This window comes from Vigna unguiculata, chromosome 4 (assembly GCF_037176805.1).
Source record: "Vigna unguiculata cultivar grain cowpea cultivar isolate G323 ecotype 2 chromosome 4, ASM3717680v1, whole genome shotgun sequence".
Classification (NCBI taxonomy): domain Eukaryota; kingdom Viridiplantae; phylum Streptophyta; class Magnoliopsida; order Fabales; family Fabaceae; genus Vigna; species Vigna unguiculata.
This window is the reverse complement of record NC_140795.1, coordinates 37,332,448-37,348,243: the sequence shown is the minus strand read 5'-3', so window position 1 is coordinate 37,348,243 and position 15,796 is coordinate 37,332,448. Positions and strand designations below refer to the sequence as shown.

The 15,796-nt window shown below is 31.4% G+C and overlaps 1 protein-coding gene across 3 annotated transcripts; it reads right to left on the bottom strand.

The window, feature by feature from the left end:
* Window positions 1-7,007: 7,007 nt before the first annotated feature.
* Window positions 7,008-9,601, bottom strand: LOC114181301 (PyrD). 3 transcript variants are annotated; one of them, XM_028067722.2, is made up of 3 exons: window positions 9,409-9,573; window positions 8,239-8,381; window positions 7,008-7,524 (listed from the first exon to the last, which is right to left on the bottom strand). In XM_028067722.2, exon 3 carries the CDS (start codon window positions 7,507-7,509, stop codon window positions 7,189-7,191), a length of 321 nt encoding a protein of 106 aa, XP_027923523.1. In that variant the 5' UTR covers window positions 7,510-7,524; window positions 8,239-8,381; window positions 9,409-9,573; the 3' UTR covers window positions 7,008-7,188. The 3 variants fall into 3 exon arrangements, with proteins under 3 accessions (XP_027923523.1, XP_027923522.1, XP_027923524.1); XM_028067721.2 differs by lacking the exon at window positions 8,239-8,381 and having other exon boundaries at window positions 9,409-9,601; XM_028067723.2 differs by lacking the exon at window positions 8,239-8,381 and having other exon boundaries at window positions 9,416-9,572.
* Between the last annotated feature and the right edge of the window lie 6,195 nt (window positions 9,602-15,796).

The following is a 15,796-nucleotide window of genomic DNA, read 5'->3' as shown; positions in this document are numbered from 1 at the left end:
GGGGCAACATCTAGAGTCCCTACCACATTTCAACCTCTTCATGCCTTACTATAATTGGGGCAGATCAAACACAATCTGTGTGTCAATCCAGGTCCTCAAATCAGAGAAATCTTTGAAGTCCTCTTAATTTGTCTAACCCTTTCATCAATAAATGGGGAAGTCAAACACATTTTGTACCCTGAGGCCAATCCATACTCTCACACTAGGTCAACTTTTGAAGTCCATATCATTTTTTTCATGTCATCAATAGCTGGGGCAAGCCCAAACATACTTGGTGCCCTAAGACTAAATCAAACTGGGTCAGTTCCCTAGTCGGTCCTCGTCATCTCATCCAACCCCTTCTAAGCCATCGAAAATTTCACACATGTTGTTTAGATAATGCTTCAAAAGAAATAAAATAAAAAGTTTTTCAATAAATTGATCAGACCAAAGAGTTGATTTCAAAAGTGAAGAAAAAATGAAAGAAAAATAATGTCTCATGAAGAAGGGAACACCCTATTATCTGACCGAAGGTAAGTGAAAAAAAAAATAAACCAACTAGGGCAATCCTTTTCACCCAATCCTTCATTTCCACTGCCCCTTTTGAAACAACATCCCTCGTTCATTCAAATTCTTCTCCAAACACCAAAACTGGGGCAGTTTTGTGAGTCTCACATGAATTTCTCACCCCCAATGCTTATAAATCCCCATATTCTGAAATAAAACCCATTGTTTGATCAAAATCTTTTGTGTATACCAAAACTGGGGCAGTTTCGTGGGTTTCGCATGAATATGTCACCCTAACATTCATTGATCAATATCCTTATCCCTTTTTCTCATACACCATAACTGGGGCAATCTTTGGGATTCTTGTGTTTTTCAACCTGATATTCACATATTGCTTCTCCTTTGAAGGGTGTGTGGAGACAACGTGCCCGCACCACTATCTCAGTCTCCTTCAAACTCTTCCCAAACATTTATAGCTTTCACTCACTTGTGAATTCAAACATGCATGCACTAATATCATAAAAGAGAAAGTCAAAGATATACTCATTTTAGATGTTAGACCTCGATAAATGTGACATTCCTCACTTTTATGAAACATTGAAAATAAATATGAGTTTGATGATTGCAAATGAAACAGTTGGCTCATACTTGCATAGAATAATCAAAGGACAAAACACAACCAACATTGTCTTCATCAGGCATTCATCTTTTCATGCATATCTAGGTTTTGACACCCTCATCCTTGCATCAAGGTTTTGACACCTTGTTTCTCTTGCATATCGGGGTTACAACACCCTGATCCTTGCACTAAGGTTTTGACACCTTGTTTCTCTTGCATATCGGGGTTACGACACCCTAATCCCTACACCAAGGTTTTGACACCTTGTTTCTCCTACATATCGAGGTTATAACACCCTGATCCCTGCACTAAGGTTTCAACATCTTGTCTCTCTTGTCTAAGTTAGGGTTCTTACGCTTTGCCAAGGTTTTACATCTTGTTTTTCTCCTTATTAAGTTGGGGTTTCAACATTCTGTCAAAGTTTCAACAACTTGTTTCTTCTCTTTGAAAACATGGCTACCAATGTTTGAACGACTTGTCAACTATCTCTTGCAATCATTACTCCATTTCAAAACAGGTTGATTTGCATCCTACATATCTCCACAACAATGAGTTTGATGATTGAAAAGAGAACAATTGACTCTAGCAAAAATTTTCAAAAGGTAGAGCATAACAAGTTTTTCATCATGCATTCATACATTTCAGGATCTTTATCTCTACAATAATGTTTTGATCCCTTGTGCTTGAAATAAGAAAACATGTTTTTTATCATGAATAACCATTTGCATGATATATCATCGTTCATGTATTGACACCAGATTCGAAAAGCAAAAACCTTGACATCATGAACAAGCGAACATTTTCATGCATCATACATCTTCAACCATTGTTTCTTCTAAAGGAATCAATTTACAAAAAATCATTTTCTTGACATTTCTCAAATTGAGGATCATCTTCAAAGACCTATATATCCTCTAAGCCCAGTTTCGTACTGGCCAACCAAGCCCAGTTCTGTACTGGCCCATCAAGCCCGGTTTTGTACTGGCCCTTCAAGCCCAGTTTTGTCTAGCCCACCAAGCCCAATTTCGTACTGGCCCACCAAGTCCAATTCCGTACTGGCCCAACAAGTCCAATTTCGTACTGGCCCACCAAGCCCAATTTCGTTTTGGCCCAACAAACCCAGTTCCGTACTGGTCCACCAAGCCTAAATCTGTACTGGCCCACCAAGTCCAGTTTCGTATTGGCCTCCAATCCTAGCTTAATTTGGCCCAAAAAGCCCATCTTACTTGGCCCGCTAAGCCTGTCTCGCGACCCTCTCTTTAGGAATGGTCAACTCTTGTGTTCTCCTTTCGGACAACAACCCTCTCCTTGGGATTGGTCAAGTCCAGATCCTCCTCTCATCAAGGCCCTCTCCGATGGAATGGTCATTGTTTTCTTTCTTTACATTCAGACCCTCTCCGATGGAATGGTCATTGATTTTCTTATGTTTACATCAAGACCCTCTCCGATGGAATGGTCATTGATATTCTTATGTTTACATCAAGGCCCTCTTCGATTGAATGGTCATTGATTTTCTTATGTTTACATCAAGGCCCTCTCCGATGGAATGGTCATTGATTTTCTTATGTTTACATCAAGGCCCTCTCCGATGGAATGGTCATTCATTTTCTTATGTTTACATCAAGGCCCTCTCCGATGGAATGGTCATTCATTTTCTTATGTTTACATCAAGGCCCTCTCCGATGGAATGGTCATTGATTTTCTTATGTTTACATCAAGGCCCTCTCCGATAGAATGGTCATTTATTTTCTTATGTTTACATCAAGGCCCTCTCTGATGGAATGGTCATTGATTTTCTTATGTTTACATCAAGGCCCTCTCCGATGGAATGGTCATTGATTTTCTTATGTTTACATCAAGGCTCTCTCCGATGGAATGGTCATTGATTTTCCTATGTTTACATCAAGGCCCTCTCCGATGGAATGGTCATTGATTTTCTTATGTTTACATTAAGACCCTCTCCTATGGAATGGTTGAGTCTTGTTTTTACTTGCCATATCATGACCCTTTTCACGTAATTGATCATCAGACCCGTGTGAATCGATTTTTACTCATCTTTTTCTTCTTGAAAATCCAGACAAAATTATTGTCTTTATCTTTACTTATCTTTTACTGCAACAATTTGAAAATGTCACATTTTCATATTATCTAATAAAATCTAAGTAAAGAAGGGCAGCTGTCAACACCCAATTTTGTCCGGGTTATAATGTATTTTACCTTCTTCTTTTTTTCATAATCTTTTTTTACTTTTATTTTGTTTTTTTTCTTTTCATCTTATTTTACTTTTATTTTATTTTTTATTTTTATTTTTATTATTATTCTATTTTTATTTTATTATTTTATTTTATATTTATATTTTTGTTTTATTTCGTTTTATTTTTATTTTTATTTTTATTTTTTCGTTTTAATCTTATTTTATATATTTTTATTTTATTTACAATTTTTTTATTTTCCTTTTTACTTTTTATTATTTAAGAAAAAAATGAAATGAAAAAAAAAAGACCAAGAGGTTAACGTAAGGTCTCTGATAGTTATGGGTGGTAGCTAGCTGACCATGGTCTTAATATTCTCACCCTTCTGTGTATTGTTTCAGGTCTTACTTTGTGCACCCCTTTTTCCTTTATCTTGCACCCCTGTTTTAATTTTTGCTTCGAGTACCCCTGATATTTACTAATCTCGCACCCTTGCCACACTTGTTTCATACTTTACTCTGCGCACCCCCTTTTTCCTTTATCTCACACCCCTGTTTTAATTTTTGCTACGAGTACCCCTAATTTTTACTAACCTCGCACCTCTGTCACCCTTGTTTCATGTTTTACTTCGTGCACCACCATAATTGATAACCTTGCACCCTTGTTCATGTTTATCTTGTTTTGGGCCTATGTTTTATGTTTACTTCATGCACCTCACACATTACTCATGCACCCTATTATTATTTTTTTTTCTTTCACTTTTGTCCTTTTTGTTATTAAATTTTTTTTTATCCTTTTTTTATTTATCTATTATTATTTTTTTTTTCTTCTAAAAAAAAGAGAAAACAAAAATGTTTTAAACTATAAAAATTACAAATAAAATAGAAAAAATTTAAAAAATGAAAATATTCTCTTTTGCTTTATTGTGTTTGTCCGGTCGCCCGCACCGTGTGACACTCATTTTCAAAAAAACCAAAAATAATTTTATTTTCCTTTTAATGTATGTCCGACCGCTCGTGTCGTGTGACACATATTTTCAAGTAATTCAAAAAATACCAAAAAAAATACAAAATTTTTAAAATACAAAAATATCAACATTTTCAAGCAAAAAGTCTTTTTTAAGAACTACGTGATCCTTGATTCTCCACTATGATATACGTAGGAGCAAGGCTAGTCCTTGTCAGGTTCACCTCCCAAAAAATCAAATCATTTTGTCAATTGTTTTTTATATTTTCAAGAACTACGTAACCATGATTTCTCACTTTAAATGAGAATACGTAGGACCAAGGTCAATCCTTGTCGGGTCCAAAAATAATTAAAAAAAAATTGTTTCTTTTTAGTATTATTTTTGTCATTATTTTTGGGAAAAATTAATATTTTGAAAACACATAAACTTTGTTTTTTTAATTAAAGGTACCGCCTTTGGACGGGCGCTGTAGGGTGCTAACACCTTCCCTACGCGTAACCGACTCCCGGATCCAAAAATCTGATTTTTTGCAGACTTGCTTTATTTTTATGGTTTTCCATAGTTTTTCAAAAATAACTATGGTGGCGACTCCAAATCTCTTTTCGATCCCATTTTCCTTTTAGGTTCGCCTTCTCGTCGCGATTCCGGTTGCGACACATATAATAAAGTTTTTCATTAATTTTGACACAATTACAATTGGACCACAATAACACAAAACGATAGTGATATAATTATGGTGGGTTAAATGAAGCTTTATTTGTTGATAATTTTTTTTTTCATTAAACACCAAATGTTCTAAGTAACCTTTTTAAGGAACCAAAAAATGTCAATGCACGACAACTAATTGATGTGAATTTGTTTTCAACGTTCCATGTTTTGTGTATTCTTAATTCATCACGTGACTATAGTTGTCATCCAGCTCCTCTAAACAAAATATATCACAACATACATATGACTTCCACTACTTAATCATATATACTACATTATTGTTTAAAAATAAAAGAAATTATTTTGAAAATGAAAAAAAATTATATTAGGAGGAATATGTGCATTCAAAATATCCATTATGAGATTATTTACTTCCCAGTAAACTTAGTTTCTGTTTATTTATTAAAATGATTTTAAATTCTCTTATCTCAATAATTTTTTAATTTATAGGATATTTAAACATATTGAATTTAAATTAATATTATTTTAATTATTTTATTTTTAAAATATTTTGTTTGGATTAATCAATTTAAATTGATTAAATTTTGATTTTATTGTTTGAACAGAGCATCTTAGCTTCTATCAAATGAAAAATATATATTTAAATGTTAAAAAATTACCTAATTAACAATTCTTTTCGGTTAACATTTAAAAAAAATCAAACAAACTATAAAGAATAACGTGTCCATGATAAAAGAAAAATCTCTATAGACATCGATAATAAAAAATCATAATAAATGTCAATAAAAAAAATTTAGTTTGCATCTGTCAAAAGATAGTATCACACTGGTTTTGATAAAACTTTATAGTCACTATCGAGGAAGAAATAATAATGATATATAATAACTAGAATAATCGTAACAATTTAAATAAAAAATAACTTTTATCGTAACAATTTAAATAAAAAGTAACTTTTATCAACATTAATGAAAGAAATCTCTAATCAATATCATTTGAAAAGTATGTATGGGCAGCAATATTTTGACCTTAGTCACATGTGTACTACTCCAAAATAAATAAAAAAATGGAGTGAAAAAAAAATAAAGAAAAAACATAAGTTCGAAAAATGAAGTGAATTTTAAATTCTCTACTACCAAAAAATTCAATTACTCTCATAAAATTTTAAAATCTCAATTTCTGTATAATAAATTATCTAAATAATATATTTAATCATAAATTATTTCAAATTCTTTATCCAAATTAAATATCTTCCTAAAATTATTCCACCAAAACACTAGTAGTATCTATTTATGTTACCAGTGTAAGGGTGTAAGTGTGAATTTCCTAACCCACGTGAACTTTCACCTTTGATTTCTGTCAAGGGTTTTATTTTTTAATTTAACATTTAAATAATGACAATTTTATATGGTATATTCTAAATGTGTTTTTATATGATTGAAATATTATTGTATATATCCTTTATTTAAAACTTTCTTTATGAATTATATTGTAACTGAAACCTGGCAGAAAAATGGGGCCAGACCTATAAAGCAAAAATCTACCATGCCCCCACAAAAATCATCATTTTTCTTCACTTACTAGCAAGAGACAAACTTCAAGAAACCCACAACGAATATGCCAACTAGTCCACACTCTTCTTTTCTCATGTCAGAATGAGACATAACAACCACCATTTTCTTCAAGATAATTGCACCAAGTTTATCTTCGCTTTGGAAGTTGACTTTTGTTTGAGACACAGAAGTTGACTTTTGTTTGTGACAGGGAAAGTTGACTTCTTAAGAGTAAAATGATGAGAATATAGAACACTTATTAGGTTATAAAATTTGTATAATTCATTTTTCTCTTTTACTTTTCATATGTTAATGGAAAAACTCTTCCCAATTGATTCTTAGTCAACCATAATACTTAACATAATTATACCCTTTTGGATTATATACCCTTTTGGATTAATCTTTGAAAATTTCACATGGCGGAAGAAGAAGTGTTGGAAAATTCCACAGTCTCTTAGTTCTTGAAAGCCTTGTCTGCTAGACAACTCTGGTTAATGCTTGAAGTGCGGACAGAAAATGACAAATGAAGTAGAATCACACAGTAGAATATTTTCATGGCTAGAAATGTTTGGACTCTTTTACAAGAAAACTAGAGAAAGAGATAAATTGCACCCATAAAAAATTTAAAGGGGCAAAATAGCAATACCATGCTATAAACTATCCCACCAGAAAATTCCCTAGTCTTATTCTATCTTATAGTTTTGACTAGGACTGCATTACAATTTCATCAAAATTCCAATTTCTTACTCGGTCCCTTGTCACTGCACGGCTTCTGACAAGCCGCGGCGTGCCGCCAGGCATCAAGTTGTTGCTTGAACCAGTAGGTTGTGGTGTGACTTTGGATGATGATGTTGGTGCAAGAAAAGAGTGCACTGCAGAGGGTGGAAGAGACAATTTTCTGGTTAAGCAGGTTGCAACACCATGGCATCTTCCTTCATTTTCTGCACTTGAAACAGAGTAGCTCCTGAAAGAGTGTGATGGTGATGGACTATCCACACTATGGCACACAAGACATGCCAGACTCATTGTGACTCTTGCAACCTTCACCAACAAGTTGTGTCAGAAGTAAGATTTGAATGAAAGAAAGGACAAATCAAACATTTACTAAACATTGATTCTCATATTAAACTAATTCCAGGATATAGCATAAGGGAAGACAGAATATTATACTCAGCTCAACTTTGAACCATTTATCTTGTTATCAGACACCAAAAAATGAAGTTTCCTTACACCAAAATTCCCTATGAGCAAATTGTTAACTAGGTTAGGTGTTGGACACCTAATCCTAGTGAAAACAGACCAAACAACAAACCTCAGACACTATAATGTTAGAAGCATACTACTGTGATTATTGCAAAATCCATCCCATTACTTCACCTATGTCATTACTCAATATCTATATGTCCTCCATTTAAAGCAAGTATGAGTTTATGGTGTTTAAACCATAAGAACATTCTAATAATGCACTGTATGAGTAAAAAATATTTGATCAAATTGATAAAAACTTTTACACTTCATTCTCAAAAGAATGCAGTATGTGAGTAAGAAATATTTTATCTTCTCAGCATATTTCTCAGACCATTAAGGAAAATGAAGCATAAAATATGATGATTATCAAAATCAGAATGCTTTTCCCTTACAGGATCACATATATGATTATGTAACAGGGCACACTTGGGCCCTCCTGCCTGGATCTGAGTAAAACAATTAGAAATTTTTTAAGCAAAGACAATCTTTTCCAAACCCAACCCTCACCTTCCACTACCACAAAATAGAAGACTGTCAATGCAGGATGAGAAGTCATGTTCTCTGATTATTCCACGCTATTTTCTCACAAGGTTAGGTTTTCACAGTTTCAACAATTTTCAGCAAAATTTTCCTCTTCTGCAGCATATCCACTGGGACATTTCAGACACTTTCTATGTTAAACAACAGAAAACCTCCGATGCAGAAAAATATAGGTCGCATTCAATGAGGTTGGAACAGTTAAAAGGATGTCAGGAGCAAGAGGAGGAAGTTGGAAGAAAAGTGGCAACCAAAAGGTTAATAATTCTCAAAGGTTTCTGAAAAAGGGTCAAGCTCAAAGGTGGATGAGCAAAAAATTAGCTTAATGATTGATGACCAAGTAGTTTGTAGGCTACTCATACTTCCATAAAAATTAAAATAAAATAACAAATCCACACTCAAGCAGACTAGGAAATCAGTCATATACTCAAAAAATAAATCTAAATCACACCTTTACTTTTCTACCATTACATACAAAACAACATCAATTACACCATAATTAATTCTTGCTTTTAAGTTAAAACAAAGCCCTCAATTTATTTCAGCCTTTATTTTACCACTCCTTTTCTTCTTCCCACACTTTTACTTTTTGGGGGTAGGATTGAACACATGGTTATATCCTTGAGTAAAAAGCTAAGGATTAATCTTTTGAAGTATTGAGATCCATTTAAGAGATGGACATTTCTTAACATATGTTCGTGATCACATGCTCAAGGAACAAAGCTATTTGCAAATCATATCACACCACCATGATTCCTACACTTTTACTTGCTCCACACCCCAACTCTGATTCACATATCTACAACTTCTCATTCCTAAAAGCCCCAACATCCTAAAAACACAGAACACAAACCCCAAAACAAGGTTGCAAAATAACCACTTGAATTGCATCTAGAGGACTTCGAAAAGAAAAAAAAAAACGGAAATGCAACTCTCACGACCCAAATCACTAACCGACCCACAAACATAACATCACACAAGCACCAACCACAGACCCCCACAACGGGATCTGAGCAGAAAGGATTCAAATTGAGAAGAATTCACAAAAGGGTATCAGTTGAATCCACAAGTTACACAAGTAAACTAAAAATGAAGAAAAGCAAAAATGGAATAAGAAAAAGTTGAATTGAAGAAACTAACCTCGTACCTGTGTCCCTCTGGTGCTTACGATTTGGGGGAAAATAGGTGAAGGATGCAGTGCAGAGTCGATTGAGAGAAAGAGAGAGAAAGAGAGAATGGTGTGTGAAGATTCGATGAGGAGCGCACAGAAGAGAGTGTGAGGAACTACACGTGTAGTAAATTCCCAACAACTACGTAACTACAGATAAATAAATGTGTTCTGTTTTGTTTAAGATAAAATAAATATTATCACATCAGTTACTTCATATTCATCAATATTGTTATTATAAAAATGGTGAAAAGTTATTATGAAATTAATTATAATTCATTCATTCATTAATAAGCAATTAGCTTTTGTAAAAATGATAAAAAATTTAGTTTTGTAAAATTTAGTACCACTGTGATCATCCTTCATTAAGAAGGATGGTGATTCTTTCCCTTTATTCTTTTATGCTGGGTGATTCTTTCCCTTGATGGTGATTCTTTGATCAATTGGTGATCTTAAATTGAAATTTTATTAAATGCTTGAAAAAACATTTTTTAATAATTTATTTTAGTCAAACATAACTGTCTTCAATGAAAAAAATGGATATAATGTCTATTAAAAGAATGTGGAGATTTTCCTAAATGGAGTTCATGCATCATCCAATTTTAAATAGACCTACGTTCTGACTTTAAATAGTATATTATTAATAAGGAACATTTATGATTATATATATATATATATATATATATATATATATATATATATATATATTAAAATTATATAAATGTAGTAATAAATTAATAAACTTAACCATATATTTTACAAACATGTACTTACTTTTATATTAAATCCATGTTTTAACAAAAAGTACAAACCTTTTATATAAAAAAATTTCTTCCATTTTAATAAAAATTATTCAATTAATATATTAAAAAGATCATTTTTAATTTTCATAATTTTACTTTATTTAAATTTTAGTCGATATTTTAATTTTAAATAAAATAAGTAATTAAAAAAAGTTTTCAGGTAGGAGACTGGTCAATTCAATTGGAACCATTCCCCTATTTTATTTGGTATTGGTGTAAAATTAATTTGGTTATAATAAACCTGATATCAAAAGGGTAAATTGTTTGAAATTGGTAAAAAATTAGTTGAATAACTTATCTGATCTCAAAACATTAAATACAAGTGTTTAAAGGGGATATACCTGTAATGAAATAGAGATAAGTGAAAAAATTCTTTAAAAATTCATTTTATTCTTATATAGAAAAAATATTCTAGAAAAAAAAAAGTGAGTTGAAGATGATTTCCTAGAGTGTATAGATAACTAAGAGTTTAGTCTTTTATTTTAACAATTTTGTTTTCTATATAAAAATTGATCTTTACATAATATTTTTAAAAACCCAATTTGAGTGAGTGAAGAAAAATCAAATGTAGAAATATAATCTAATTTTATTATTTTATTATAATATGTATACCTTCATATGTGTTTATTTAATGGAGATGAGAGGAGAATAATCCCACACACTGTAAGACCCGTTAATTTCTTTATTATTATTTTGTCCTAAATTTAAGGGGTTGTCCCAAATCAGTTGGACCTAGGACAAGTCTACAAGGAGTCCAAGTCCTTAAACCAGCCTAACACTTTCAATCCCATCACACTTTCAGAAAACATCATTCCTCACACTCTCCTTGTTTCCCACAGAAGCTCTGTTAGGGTCCAGTCACTGATTCCCTTCAAGCTAGCTCAAACCAGTTTTCTACTCCACGTAAGTCAGTTTTCAGCTCATGCTCTTTCTCCATTTTGTGCATTCTTCGTGGTTCCGACTAGGGTTTGTATTAGTGAACTCGTTTTAAACTCATTTCGCTATTTTCCAGCTCTGAATCTATTCTTAGAGCTACATGTGCTCCACAGTTTGGGTGTCGAAGTTCTTGACTAGCATTTTCCAGGTAAGGGAAGCTAGGGCTTGCTTATTTACTTCGATTTTTGCTTGCCTTGCCGTTGTTTCATGATTTATAGCTTGTGTGTTGTTGTTGAAATGTGGAATGCCTTGTATTGTTGTTTGGATATGAAAATGTGACTGTTGCAGGGAAAACAGTGGCGAGATCTGATACTCTCGCCCAAGCGAGCCTGTCTCGCCTAGGCAAGACTTGCAGAAACAGGCTAGGTTCGTACTTGAGTTCTCGCTCAGGCGGAGAGCTCTCGCTTGAGTGAGGTGACATCTCGCTCAGGCGAGAGGGGCTCGTCTAAGCGAGAACGCGTGGGAGCCTTAGCATGTCGCTGCACTTTTAGCCCAGACGAGGAGCCTTACCTTTGAGCGAGGGGTGGCCTCGCTTAGGCGAGATGGCCTCGCCTCAGCGAGCGTTCGCAAAACCTCCCATGGCCTCTGTCGCGATCTCGCATAAGCGAGAGTCTGCAGCTTGAGCGAGAGGACTCCTCTCACCTGAGCGAGGGCTTCTGGCTTGAGTGAGATCTGTTGTAGGCCACACTGTTTTCCTGACCTGGTTGTTATTGATTGTTTGATTGGTTTGTTTGCTCTATTTAAAGTATGAGACATGTGAATATGCATGAAATATATGAGGTTATGAATTTGAGGGATGCGTTGGTATGATCTTGGCATGTAAAACAAATGAGATGGTTAGTAATGAAAGTGACATGGTGTTGGTATGAGATATGATATTAATGGATGAAACATGATGTTGGTATGTTTAAGGCGTAATTCCACAATAGTTTCGTGGTGTTGCCTCATTTGGTTAGGGCATAATTCCATAAGTCTTTAGGTGAGACCTTCATGGTGGTGCCTCAGTTGATCGGGACGTAATTCCATGACCCCTGTTAGTGGGAGTTCATGGTAGTGTCCCATCTATATAATTTAGTAAGGATTCAAGGTAAGGATTGCATCTTAACGCTCTAAAGAGTTAGTTAGTCTCACATAGAGTTGACTCGAGAGGTGAGAGTAGTAGGAGGCATGAAACCCATTAAGGGCTAACCTTGTGTGTGGGGATGAGACACTTGAACAATTAGCTCGGTAGAGCAGTAAAAGCCACCACAAGTACAAGCATCCGTCGAATGTGACTAATTATATGTATCAGGATGAGTCGTGTCTGAGTCTTAGTGTATTGTGTGCAAGTCATAACATGATTGGTTGATATATATATATATATATATATATATATATATATATATATATATATATATATATATATATATATATATATACCTATTGGAATTGTTGGAATATGAAAGTGTATGTGACAGTATGATAAACTATTTTCTACTCTAACTTACCCTTTTGCTTGTTTGATTGTTATATGTGTGATCTTCTCTCTTGCAATGATCATCAATTTATAGATGTGAGCATATATGAGAAATTCTCGTCCCCAACCGGGGAATAATGACTCCACTGCATAGTCATCTGGGCTTAATTTCGCTTTTGGACTTTTCTTTTAGGGCTATGGCCTATGTATTGTATCGTCCTTGGGCTTTATTTGGAGATACTGTAATTTCCTTATTGTCCTTTATTACTGTAATTTCCTTATTGCGGTTTGCCCTAGTTCAATCCAGTTTCTTTTGGGATAACGGTAAGGAATAATGGTTATATCCCACGACTAGCTTCTTAGATTATTCTGTGTGACGTTGCATTTATTTAAGGTTAATATCTGAATGGGGCGTTAAACACACAAGGTTAATATCCTTGACTAGCTTTCTTTAAATATATTTTTTTTAAATTAAACTAATTTTTTGTATTAATTTTATTCTTGAAGTAACTGTTTTCTCTTATTAATTTAACTATTTTTTTTACTTGACCGTTATTTAGACTTAATCGTTGTCTTAATTATAAAACTACCTACAACATAAATAAAAAATATTCTAAAAAAATTATAAAATATAAAATTATTTAAATTTAAATTTATAATAATAAAAATAATTTTTTTATTTTTTTATAACTTACTAACGCATTTTCATTAGTAAACTAATAAGAATTATATAATATTCATTATTATTATTATTAATTGTTAAAAAATATATTAAATTTGTTCTACTTTATGTTTTAAAAAAACAAACAAATTTACTTTCATTGTGCTACTTTTCAATTACAATATTTTGCTAATATATTAAATTATGTATCCTTTTTTCTTACATATTTATAATTTTTTCTATATGAAATTAATAAATGTCATATTCATTTCAAATTTAAATTTAAATTTTAAATTCGTAATATAAAATATAAATCAGCTAATTATTTATTGATAAAAATAAATAAATATATAAAATTAATTTAAATCTAGGTCATTAAAATAAAATAAAAAAATAATAAAGAAATTTGTTTTACAAAATGATATAAAGAATAATTAATTATCTTCAACATCATTATTTTATTCATCTTATATTAAATCAATACTCTCATTGTCACTCTTTTCATCAACCCTAATAACTTTTATCGGTATTATTGAATTTTACTGGTTGTGAATTAGGATAAGTTATTACTAAAAGATGAAAACTCATATCATTATTGATTTATTAGATATAAATAGAAGTAATGATTTCATTTTCTTGACACAACTCATTTAAGCCTCTTTAGACATATCACATCAATATATCATATATGAGGTTTTGTTTTTACAACCAGTCAATGAGAGTCTGTCCCTTAGAATGTATATCTTGCAGGACATGTATGTCTCAATTTTTTACATTAAACCTCCAATTATTTATCAAATAAATTATATATTAAAAATAAAATATATATTAAAAATAACGTGTATCTAGTTCACAAGTCAAAGAAATGACTCATTTATTATTCTATATCACCTTTTCAAAAATATATAAGGTAAATGTCGTTAAGCTTTATGATAGTCAAATATATTTATTTAATAATTTCATTGTTTTTTAACTAGTGAAAAGAATACTTTTTAAGAGTTAAATATGTTTTTGTCCCTCAAGTTTCAGCGAATTTTGGTATTAGTCCCTCATCAAAATTTTTAACCAATTTAATCCTTCATCTTTCAAAATGCATGCATTTAGTCCTTTTAACTAAATTTTGTTAAATTTATCTAACGTTTCAAGCGCATTTCATGATAATATTTAAATTATTTACACTATTTGACACATTTTTGCTTCAATGTTAACTTAAATACTATCATGAAATGTGTTTGAAACATCAGATAAACTTAACAAAATTTGGTTAAAAGGACTAAATTCACGCATTTTAAAAAAATAAAGGACTAAATTGGTATAAAGTTTTGATGAGAGACTAATTCCAAAATTCACTTCAACTTAAGGAACCAAAAACATATTTAGCCCTACTTTTTAATGTATTTGTTTTACATATTTTTGATCTGTCGTCTCCGGTTCTTATTTGTATAGTCTAATCATAAAATACATACTTATAATAAATTATTAAATTATAAATAACTATAGTAATGTAATTGTGTATTTTAAGACAATCACTTACTCAATAAAAAGGCAAAATTTTATCACAATTTTGGAGAATATATTTTTTTACCTATTCTTGTTCGATTGCACTGAAATTAACATTTCTTTTTTCTTTCATGCAATGGGTTTCTAACTTGTAGAAAAAAAGCTTTTATTTATTTAATTGATTTAGATCACTTTCGTAATTCCTTCCATATATATATATATTCAATCTTAACTCAACCAAAAAATATTGGATAAGAGTGTTATATATATTGTATACTTAATATATTTTAGTATAAATATTTATATATATATATATATATATATGTATATATATATTAATAAAATTGATGAATGTTGTATCCATTTATTTGTTTTATTTATTTTAAAAAAATATATCAAACAAACTAGTGTGGTTTAAAAACTATATGAATGTTTAAATGATATACGAGTAACAAAAATAATATTAACCATTTTGAAATCTATAATACTTTACAGAAAATTTAAAAAACATTATTGTTTACTAAAATTCTAAAATCGACAGTATTTTACGAAAGTTTCAAAGTGCACTATAGCTATCAAGGAGTTTTGAAACCCACATAAGTTAATGGAGTTTTAAAACTTTCATTAAAAACCTAAGAGTATGAAACCGCGATTAAAATTAGTTTTTTGGATTATAAAAACCTAAAAAACATGTTCATAAAAAATAATTTTCTTATAGAAACAAAAACTAAAATTATAGCTAAATCACTTAGCGAAAGTTTTTTAACTTTGGTAAATACAAAAGTAAACCCATTAATTTTTTTTAGTGAATTAAAGGGATTCTATGTCGTGGTATATGAATTTGTTATTAAAAATCTAATGATCTTCTTTAGTAAATTAAGAAATAATTCCATATAGAAAAATGACATTTTCTCCATCTCAGCAGATGGGCCACACACATAAAATATTGTAATCTCAATATGAAATGTATATTATCAATTCATTTTCGCATTTTTAACTTTGTT

What these genes read in the sequence shown, in the direction of transcription:
- LOC114181301 (XM_028067721.2), bottom strand. Translation starts at nt 7,509, where the DNA reads ATGAGTCTGGCATGTCTTGTGTGCCATAGTGTGGATAGTCCATCACCA.